We start from the raw sequence: 10,653 nt of genomic DNA, 5'->3' as shown, positions 1-10,653 counted from the left end.
AGGCCTCAAGCCACAGCAGTTAAAGTGGTATCAATCTGGATTATTTCTGCAGTGCAGATGCAGCCTTTGTGGTTTTTAAATTGAGTCACAATAGCTGGTGTGGTATGCATGGTGGCATGATCATTGGGCTATGACTCTAGAGACCAGGGTTCAAATCCCCGTTTGGCCCTAGAAACCCACTGGGTGACTTTGGGCAAGTCACACTCTCTTGGCCTCTGGGGAAGGCAATGGCAAACCTCCTTTGAACAAATCTTCCCAAAAAAGCCCCATAGTACAAATGCTTTAGGGTTACCGCAAGTCGGACACAACTTGAAGGCACACAACAACAACCCCGCAAAGACTTCTGCTTGTGATTTTTCGCCAACGAAGCAACACTGCAGTCCACCATTGGATGGGAAAGCACTGTGCTGAGCCACAATTGCTCACCTTTGCTTTGAAAAAACAAAAAATCATTCAGATTTGGAACTCTTGGTTTTTGCACCTCTTCAATTTTTCTCAAGAGCTGCAGAAATAAGTGGATTATTACCATGGACGTCTGGTGCCCTCTAGAGGCCAAAATAGTGAATAGCACCTACTAGGCAACTAAAGCTCAGAAAAGGACAGAGCCTGGGAAAAGTTACTAGTTTGGAAGTCTACAATTACCAGCCCTTTTTAAGTGTTTGAAGCCCTCTTTAAGTATTTGAAGGGATGTGATATTTAGAATGGAGGAAGCTTGTTTTCTGCTGCTCCAGAGAATAGGACCCAATGGAGCAATGGATGCAAGCTCCAGGAAAAGAGATTCCAGCTCAACATTAGGAGGAACCTTCTGAGAGTAAGGGCTGTTCGACAGTGGAACACACTCCTTCCTTGGAGATTATGGCTGAGTCTCCTTCTTTGGAGGTCTTTAAGCAGAGGCTAGATGGCCAGCTGCCAATGGGGATGCTTTGATGGAGAGTTCCTGCATGGCAGATGGGAGTTGGACTGGATCAGGGCCCTTCTTGGGGTCTCTTCCAACTCTAGGATTCTATGATCCCCTCTTAACTGTCTCTCCTCCAGGTTAAACATACCAAGCTCCCTGAGTCATTCCTCATAAGACATGGTTTCCAGACCCTTTACCATTTTGGTTGCCATCCTTTGGACACATGGCTCCTTTTTGAACTGTAGTACAAAGAGAGGAAGACCCCAGGCTAGATGGATGCTAGATGGATGGGGCCAGTAGGGCGGCCACCGATCTGCGTTTGCAGGACCTGAGCAGCGCACTGGAGGACAGCGAGCTTTGGAGATTGTCTTTTGTGGGTTTTTAGGGCTCTGTGGCCACGTTCTAGAAGAGCTTATTCCTGATGTTTCACCAACATCTGTGGCCGACATCTCTATCTATCTATCTATCTATCTATCTATCTAGGCATATCTCTTCCGGCAGGCCTTTCCAGATTAACTTTGTCATTTGACAATTGCCCTAACTATTGTTTTTGCTCTGTTTTTAATAATTGTTTTAATAACTGTTCAATAATTTAATTGTACACTATTTTATTGTGGGTGGGAGGGTTAGGCAGGGTTTGGAGTATAATCAAACATTATTGTATTATTATATTATATGGATATTTTTGGCGTATGTCGCTTCAATTGTTGGAGAAGTGGGATATAAATTATTATTATTATTATTATTATTATTATTATTATTATTCCCAGAATCCAGGTGTCTAATCCAAGGTGGAAAGAGTAACTTTCCCAAGCCCTTTTTCTTTCACTCCCAACCATCCTCTTCCCACAAAATGAAAGGAAATAAGTAAACATCTACCATAAATCTTTATTCACAGATACTCCGATGTTTACAAAAGGTCCCTTTTAAAAAGCGTACAAAAGATCCCTTAAAAAAAAGAAGAGGAAAAGAAAATGCCAAGGAAGCATCACACTATATTTTTCTAGTCTGCAAAATAAACCTGATTTCGAGCCATTCCTGACTTATGGCAAACCTATCACTGGGTTTTCTTGGTGGAATTTATTCAGAAGGTTTGGACCTTTCCTACCTCTGAGAAAGTGTGACTGGCCCAAGGACATAACCATTGGGTTTTCATAGGAAAGTTGAGATTCGAACTCTAGCCTCCCAGAGTCCTAGTCCAACACTCAAGTCTCTAAACTGACTGTCCGGCACAACAAAATTCATTAAAATTGAGAAGAGGTCTGCAAGACAACCTTTTGCAACAGATAAGGAGGATAAATTCAAAGTATGCAGACTTCATTGCAAATATGTCACTACTGCACAAATGGAAACCAGGCGGGCATCTTAGAAGATGACATTTTGACCAACCCTGTAGTCAAGGGTTATGAGGGTATCATGCTTTAATATTCCTTCAGTTCTGTGCAGTAGTGACATCTTTGGGATGAAGGCAGCTCCTTTTTGCGCTCTCCAAGGGGTGCCATAGTTGTGGCAGTGCAGCTTTATGATGCACCCTCGGTGCTGCATCATGTGGATGCAGCACCGGAGGGGCATCATGATGGTGCACGCCATGTGGACCGCTGTGCGCCAAAATGGCACCCTGGGGCGGGATTAGGGCATCTGGCGTGCATACGCTGTGCCCTAACTCCGCCCAAGGCTGGCACAAAGTGCCAGTCTGTATAGGGCCCTAGTCTGGTTGGCAGAGGTCTTTAGGTCAATTTAAGACCTTTTTAAAGGAGAAGAGGAGCTAAAATCTACAGTTGAGGATCTCATATTGTGAAAATTCACTTTCCTCCAACCTGACGCCCTCCAGAGGCATTGGACTGAAACTCCCAGAATCCCCCATCACTGGCTGAGGGAATCTGGGAATTCTAGCTCAATGCTTCTGGAGGGCATCAGGTTGGAACATGCTGCTAGAGTCGGAGTGTGGACAAATTATTTGGCGGGACTACAACTCCCAGAATGCTCTAGCCAGCATGGCCCATTGTCCCCCAAAGTGTAACTTTTTAAAGTAGTACCTATCCTTCTATTGCAGTCGCGGGTTATAGACTGCCCATTTGGGGCGGGCTGCACCCGCCCCTTTCCCCGGTGTATCGGGGCCTCAGTTGCTGGAACGGCAGCCGCTGAGGCCCTGATCCGCTGCTTTTCAGGCTGCGGGGAAGCAGCAAAACGCCGCTTCCCCACAGCCTGAAAAGGGGTGTCCCTGGGGCTTCAAGCCCCAAGGACACCCCGCGGCGGCGGGGAGAAGGAGAAAGGGGCCGCTTGGCCCCTTTCTCCATTGCTTCGCTGGGAGCAGCCGTCTGAAGGCTGCGCCCAGCAAAGCAAAGCGCCGCCGGAAACCAGGAAGGAGCTCCGAAACGGAGCTCCTTCCTGGTCCGCGGCAAGGGCGCCCTAGGCGCCCTGGCGCAGAGTGAGGATGTCACGTCTGCGCCGCCCCGTGTAGAGGCGGCGCAGCCATGACGTCCTCATGACAGCGGCCGTCTGGAACGGCCGCCGTCATTTTTTACGTGCGGAGCGTGTATTAGGGTTAGGGAGGTGCGGAAACACCGCACCTCCCTAACCCTAGTACGTGCTCCGTGCGTACCTTCATGGCGGTTTGTAACCCGCCAGTGTTTCCCAAATTTTGATCATCCAGTGTTTTGGACTTCAGCTCCCAGAAGCCACAAACCCACTTGGCCAATAATGAGGAATTCTGAGAGGACCAAAGTTTGGGAACCATTGCATTAGAACATTACCACTCAGAGTTAGGGCTGCCATATCCCGCCTGGGGGTGGGACTTTCCCGGTTTGGGGCGGGTCCGCACGGTCCCACCCCAGTTTGGCCCCGCCCCTGGGATTCCCCCCCCAGCGAGGCCCTGGGGGCGGCTCCGCTCGCCGGGGCCTGGGAGGAGGAGGAGGCCGCTTGCCACTGCGGCGATGGCCGCGATGACGGGCGGCCCCCACACCCCTTCCTGGCCTGAGAGGAGGCTGAGGCTTCCTCCCAAGCTGGGAAGGAGGACAAAGTTTAAAAATGTAGGACCTTTTTTTTTAATTTCCTGGCCAGGAAATAAAAAAAAAGGTCCTACATTTTTAAACCTTGTCCTACATTTTCCCCGGTTTGGAAGTCCTCAGGGATGGCAACCCTACTCAGAGTCAGCAATCCTGCAGTCGTCCAGATATTGTTTGACTGCAACTCCCAGCATTCCTCACTCTTGACAAGGATGGTGGGAGTTGTAGTCTGACCACATTTGGCGTGCTGTGCAGTAAAAGGAAGACAAGACACCATATACATACAACAGGAGCTGGAATTGCCTAGCATCCCTCCAGAAGTTTTTGGACTTCAACTCCCAGCATTCCACAGTTTGGCAAACCTTGCTCAGGGCTTGCTGGGATTTGCAGTCAAACTACATATCCCAGGCCTCATCCCCACTTCTTCTGTAACTTTATCATCACAGAAACCATCTTTGCCTTCTTTCCAACCCTATGTCCCTCTTAACTGGTAAATGCAGTGCCTCAAATTTTCCTGCAGCCACCCTGGCTGTGATGGGACTGCAACATCCATCATCCCCAGCCAGCCTAGCCAGTGGCGAGGGATATTGGCAGCTGTATTCCAACCAAACCTGGGAGGCCACATGATTCCCACTCTTCCATTAGAGCCATTTCCAGTCCAGAGAAGGCAGCCATTTTAGGTCTCCAATCTCCGCCATTTTCTCTAACTGAAGGCATGATGACTGACCCTTCAATGACTCTGACCACTAGTCCACTTTTTTGTGACCAGGAAGTTCCTGCTTCGGGAAGGTCTTGTTGTTGTCACTTCTTTGGTCTGAAGAACGTGAGCCATAATGGCCTGTGACCCCAAAACCATGTCGAAAATTAGGGGGCCACAGATGCTGAATTCTGGTCCCTAAAGGCTTTGGCTAGCCGCTTGGCTTCCTTCGCCTTTTCCACCGCTTGGCGGAGATACTGGGAAGGCTGGGCTCTGGCTTGGGCCACCTCATGAGCCAGGCTCCCCAGGGCTTGCCGGGAAAGCCCTTCCAGAAGGTTCCATTCGGGGAGGAAGTAGCTGGGCAACCGCCTTTCCACCAAGCTAGCCAAGAGGTGGTCCAAAAGGCCCAACATGGCATGGGCGGCGTTTTCCTCCCGGCTGAGGTAGCTGCTCGGAAGCCGCTCGCACGACCACAGGGCCAAGGTGAAGAGGTGGTACGGCCCCATGCCTTTCAATGGACGGCTGCAGCCCAGGATGGCCACCGTGGCTCGGAAAGCCCAAGCCAACGGCAATGGGAGAATCCGCCGCAGGTGCAACTCACTCACCGAGAAGGCCAGGCGCCAATCCGCTCCGGAGGATGGCAAGAGGTAGAAGCCACCAGCCACGTCTTCGTCCTTCAACTTGCCGTCCCAGAAGTGGGCCTGAGTTAGCCACGGTCGGGCCACTTCTGGCCAACCTTTCAAGGCCACCACAGGGATGATGTCGTAGAGGATGCGGAGGGACCTGGCAGAAACGATGACCGAGGTGATGCAGCCGCGCCTCTCCACCCTCTCATCTTTGGCGCAAGTGGCAAAAGCATGGAAGAACCATTCGGCAACCCGGTCAGCGGCCAGGTCGTCCTCATCGCCCAGGCAACACTCTGACCAAAGGCTGGAGGTCTTGACCTCAAAGGGCCGGAGGCTGAACCGCGTGTGGCCCGGTGGGCTTTGCTTCATGTCCAAAGTCACAGGGACCCCGGCTGCATTCAAGACAGGCACCAGGAGGGTGAAAGCGGCGTCATAGTTACTACCAGGAGAAAGTGGGTCCAGGTGGCCCAGGTTGGTGTTGACGGTGCCGTCTTGCACCCCACCGGACAGAATCAGGTACTGGTTGACCTGCGGAACCTTCCGGTCAGATTTGTGGACCAAACCTGGAAGGAGAACAAATCAGTTGGGTGTCTGTGTCACACCCCATCTTCATTCCTACTAGGAGTGGGCAACTGTGGGGGGGTTATGGGGCTGCATTGGGACCCTAGGAGGCCATAGGGTCATGCTGGAGGGCCTAGAGATTCTTAAAGAGAACATACAAATCAAATCCGTGAATAATCAAATCCACAAAAGTCAAAGCTGTAAACATGGACAATTGTATGCAGTGTGCTCTTACCTTACATGGGGGATCCGTTTCGGACCCCCCCCCCATGTAAGGCAAATTCTGTCCATGAGGTGTGCGGTGCAATGTGTGCCACAAGCAGGCGTCCCATTTGCCATGTTGAGGTTTGCCGTCTGTGTGGCCTGCACTCCGTGTATGGCAAGCCCGCGTATGGCGCAGGTGCACTGTATATAAATATTTTGTTGTTGATGATGTTGTGTGCCTTCAAGTTGTTTCCAGCTTATGGTGACCCTAAGACATACCTATCATGGGGTTTTCTTGGCAGGTTTTGTTCAAAGGGGCTTTGCCATTGCCTTCTTTTGAGGCTGAGAGAGTGTGACTTGACCAAGGGTCACCCTGTGGGTTTCATGGCCAAGTCAGGAATCAAACCCTGGTCCCAGAGTCATAGTCCAACACTCAAACCACTAGGCTATGATGGCTCTCATATATATATATATATATATATATATACACACACACACACGCACACACACACACACATATGTATGTATATAGACACCCGATTTATACCCTGCCTTTTCCCAAAACAGAATTAAACAATTCACAATACTGAAACAAATTCAAAATATGTACTTTTAAAATGGATTGAAAAAGGATTAAAAATAGTTTTTAAAAAGTAATTTTTTTTAAAAACAGTATCCTTTTCTGACTTGCAGGCCTTATGCCCCAAAAATACGCCCGAAACTCACCCAGCAAGGAGAAAACGTGGTCCTTGGCCTGGTGCAATTCGGGCGCATCCCGGATCGTGCCCAGATTCCTGGCTTCATATTCCTGGATGAGTTGGTTGAGTTCTTCGATCCGCTCCCCGGAACGAAAATCCAGATCCGTCAGAGGTTTGGCCGGAGCCGGTTTCGGGGTCCAGTGGTCCTCCGGAGAAAGGGGTGATGCCATGTCCTTCCCTTGAGAGGAAAGCAGCCAAAAAGAGAAAGAAAGTGCAATTAATTGTCTTTGGGAAAGGGCTTGTTGGGGGGGTTTAAAGAGTATTCTGTGGATGACTTGTAGAATTTAGTTTATTTATCACCTGATTGTTATTGTAGGTTTGTAGGTTTATTTTTTATTTGTGAGCTGCTAGATTTTATTATTTAATGTTAATATGTTGTTAAATTATTTTTATAAAATGTATGCCATAGGAAGGCCTATTTTATTTTATTCTATTTTTAACTGATTGTATGTAAAGCGTTGTATAAATTTGCAGCGCTCTATACATAAAGCTTAATAATAATAATAATTTTATAATATTATATTTTTATAATTTTTATTTTTTATTTGTGAGCTGCTAGATTTTATTATTTGATGTTAATATGTGTATGATGTTAATTTATTTTTATAGAAATGTATGCCATAGGCAGGCTTATTTTATTTTATGTTATTCTATTTTTAACTGATAAATAACCTAATAAAGGTTAATAATAATAATAATAATTTCATTTTTATGCCACCTTTCTCCCAGAAAGGGACACACTTAAGAACACATTATAATTAACAATTAAAAACAATTAAATATTAAAGAAAAACAATATTAAATTATATACACTAACTTTATAATATAATTTAATTTGGGTTTTTTGGATACAGGTTGACATCAGCCTTTCTGATGGTTTCATGTACACAATTATTCAGGATATTGCGTATAAAATCCCCTTCAGGCTGTGTGAATAGGGGTATATTGTCGTTGTTGTGTGCCTTGCAGTGATTTCTAATGTATGGAGACCCTAAAAAGGCGAACCTGTTATAGGGTTTTCTTGCAAATGCTTCTTCAGAGTGGGTTTGCCATTGCTTTCTTTTGAGGCTGAGAGAGTGTGACTTGACCAAGGGCACCCAATGGACCGAGCCAGGATTTGAACTCAGGTCTCCAGCAGCGTCGTATGCAAAGACTCACACCACTAAGCCACGCTGGATGAATTTCCAGTTTAAACTGGGCTCCCACCTTGAAGAGAGATCTCCTTTTGTCTATATGCCAATATTCCAAAATCTGAAAGAAAAACCCCAGACTTTGAAACACTTCTGGTCCCATGCATTTCAGATAATAATAATAATCCGTATCAATGCCCAGAATACATCCATTCCTAGGGGGATTCTGGGAGCTGTAGTGCAAAAAGTGTACCTTTCTCCCCATGAAACCTCGCACCTCTCTGGTGTGGCCGGACTACAACTCCCATCATTCCCAATGATTCTTTTTTATGAAGCCCGCTTTCCTCCTGGGACTCAGCTCCCAAGCCCTTTGTTTTGTATGTCGCCTTTCTCCCAGGAAGGGACCCGAGAGGCTTCACAGCTTCAAAACATTTCAAAAACTTTACAATAAAAAGGGGAAATCAATTAAAATTAGCTCACTAAAAACAGCATAAAATTAGATATCTATAAACATATAGAAGTTTTAAAAACATAACTAAAACTCGCCCTATAAACCTGACATGAATATATATTAAAAGCTTGCTCGGATAGAAATGTCTTACCTGGAGAGGGAGTTTTTTGGGGGATGATGGGTTTTGTAGTATCTGGAAGGTGGATGAAGGGTCCACAGATGACCTCCTCTTCCTTTGCTCTCTCCTCCTTTTTGCCAGCTTCCTCCTTCCTCCTTTCCCTCCGTTTCTTCCCATTCACCTGCCTTACCTGTGGCTCAGGTGTGAAGGGGGCGGGGCCTCCTCCTCCCATACACACCTGAAACACCTCCAGTTCCCACCCTTTGCAGCCTCCACTTCACTCACCTGTGTGCCTACCTGGCCACGCCCAGCCAGGTAAACTGGGCTTCTAAGGAATCCTGGGAAAGGGAGTCCCCCTCCATTTCCTCTTGCAAACTCCTCTTGCCTAGGCTGCCTCAGAGCATTCTGGGAAATGTAGGCTAAACTCCAGAGCTGTATGCCCCAAGGCATGCTGGAGGCTGGAGTCTCTTTGCAGCAAAGCATGCTGGGAAATGTATTTTTCACTCTCCACTGGCTCTTGCTTGCCACTAAGTGTTCTGGGAGATGTAGTTTCACCGGAAAAAAGTGACAAAGGGGATGTCCCACAGCATGCTGGGATATGCAGTCTCTCTGCAAACACCTGACCAGTGTGTGTGCCCCTCTGGGGAATGTGGTCTCCTGTGAAGTCCCAAGGCATTCTGGGAAATGGAGTTTTACCACCACAAACGCATGCCTGGTTGGATTTCAAAGCATGCTGGGAAATGTAGTCCCCCTAACATCATGCCATGCAAACCATGCATTTTGGGAAATGTGGTGCTCCCATCAATTCCTGTTCAGGTATGTTCCAAAGAGTGCTGGGAATGCAGTTTTTCCATCAAGGCACTCTTGGCGAGGTATTTATTTACTTATGGAAGTATTTGTGTGTGTGTTTTCCCCTCTTAAATTAAAAATTTGTTTATCAACCTCCAATCTAGTAGAAGCCCAGCCCAGTTATGTCCCAAAGCATGCTGGGAAAGGGAGTCCCAGTGCAGTCTCCTGCAAGGCATGTTGGGAAATGTAGTTGAAAACCAAGCAACAGAGGCTTCTCTTAAAGGGCTCCGCAATGCACCTTGGGCAATGTAGTCTTTGTTAATGCAATGCACCTTGGGCAATGTAGTTGCTGTGAACACAATGCACCTTGGGCAAGGTAGTCTTTGTAGACGCAATGCATCTTGGGAAATGTAGTCTTTGCAGCAGCTTCACCCCAAATGCACTTTGGGTGATTAACCAGCAGCCAAGAAAGAAGACCTTGCAACCCTTTATAAGGCTGGGTCTGGGCTGCAGGAATAATGCAGTTTGACACCACTTTTAAGTGCTGTAGCTCCATCCTGTGGAATCTTGGGATTTGTAGTTTCACAAGGCCTGTAGCTTTTTCTGGCTGTATCCACACCGGAGAGATAACCTGGTTTGGCACCACTTTAACTGGCTTTGCTCAAGGCTATGGAATTCTGGGAGTTGGAGTTTGTTGTGGGGTCCAGAGTGGAGCTTTGCTCTGCTCTGGGCCACAATAAACTCAACTCCCAGAATTCCATAGCCTTGAGCAAAGCCAGTTAAAGCAGTGCCAAACCAGGTTATCACTCCAGTGTGGATGCACCCTGGGAGTTGCAATGCAAGCCTGAGAATTCCCACCTAATTTAAACTGGGTGCAAATTATGGTTGGACTGCATGTCCTAGCATTGCCTTAACCAGCATAGCTCCATAGTGAGGAACGATGGGATATATGGTCCCAAAGCCCCTAGAGGTCTTTGTAATTCTCGCCCTTCTGCTGTCATGAGGTTTATGACACATCTTTTGCTCGGCCAGCCCTGTATAATTATTGCACCGGCATTAAACTCTCACGAGTGACAACTTAAAAACACCTTTTTTCCTCGCAGGAATCAAATCTCTCTATTCAGGGGGGAAAAAGAAAAAGGAATGAATTTCATAAAACCGACAAAGCATTTTGTGACACTATAACAAGCAACGCATTTGCATTGTGCTGGCTGTCAATGGGAAATCGGAGGCAGGAAGCGTTCTCTTAAGCAGACAGAGAGATCTAAATAGGCAGATGATTTAAAAGGTAAATTCTGAGATCAAAAGACAGACTCTGAGAAAATGACGGATTGGGATAATTACTGTTAAGTCGTTGTCTGCCTTCGAGTTATTTCTAACTTACGGTGACCCTAAAGGGAACCTATATTGGGGTTT

General features: G+C 47.2%; 1 protein-coding gene across 2 annotated transcripts; it reads right to left on the bottom strand.

Annotated features, from left to right (window-relative positions):
* Positions 1–4,007: 4,007 nt before the first annotated feature.
* Positions 4,008–8,535, bottom strand: LOC149304352 (nucleotidyltransferase MB21D2-like). 2 transcript variants are annotated; one of them, XM_089480677.1, is made up of 3 exons: positions 8,482–8,535; positions 6,718–6,927; positions 4,008–5,789 (listed from the first exon to the last, which is right to left on the bottom strand). In XM_089480677.1, exons 2-3 carry the CDS (start codon positions 6,917–6,919, stop codon positions 4,768–4,770), a joined length of 1,224 nt encoding a protein of 407 aa, XP_089336803.1. In that variant the 5' UTR covers positions 6,920–6,927; positions 8,482–8,535; the 3' UTR covers positions 4,008–4,767. The 2 variants fall into 2 exon arrangements, with proteins under 2 accessions (XP_089336803.1, XP_089336802.1); XM_089480676.1 differs by lacking the exon at positions 8,482–8,535 and adding an exon at positions 7,755–7,836.
* Between the last annotated feature and the right edge of the window lie 2,118 nt (positions 8,536–10,653).

This window comes from Sceloporus occidentalis, unplaced genomic scaffold (assembly GCF_023333645.1).
Source record: "Sceloporus occidentalis isolate IW3139 unplaced genomic scaffold, rSceOcc1.0.p SCAF_14, whole genome shotgun sequence".
In the NCBI taxonomy this organism is placed as follows: Eukaryota; Metazoa; Chordata; class Lepidosauria; order Squamata; family Phrynosomatidae; genus Sceloporus; species Sceloporus occidentalis.
The sequence above is the reverse complement of the archived record's forward strand: the minus strand, read 5'-3'. Positions and strand labels throughout refer to the sequence as shown.

What these genes read in the sequence shown, in the direction of transcription:
- LOC149304352 (XM_089480677.1), bottom strand. Translation starts at nt 6,919, where the DNA reads ATGGCATCACCCCTTTCTCCGGAGGACCACTGGACCCCGAAACCGGCT. An exon ending in CCACGTTTTCTCCTTGCTGG is followed by an intron (nt 5,790 to 6,717) that starts GTGAGTTTCGGG and finishes TTCTCCTTCCAG; the next exon opens with GTTTGGTCCACAAATCTGAC.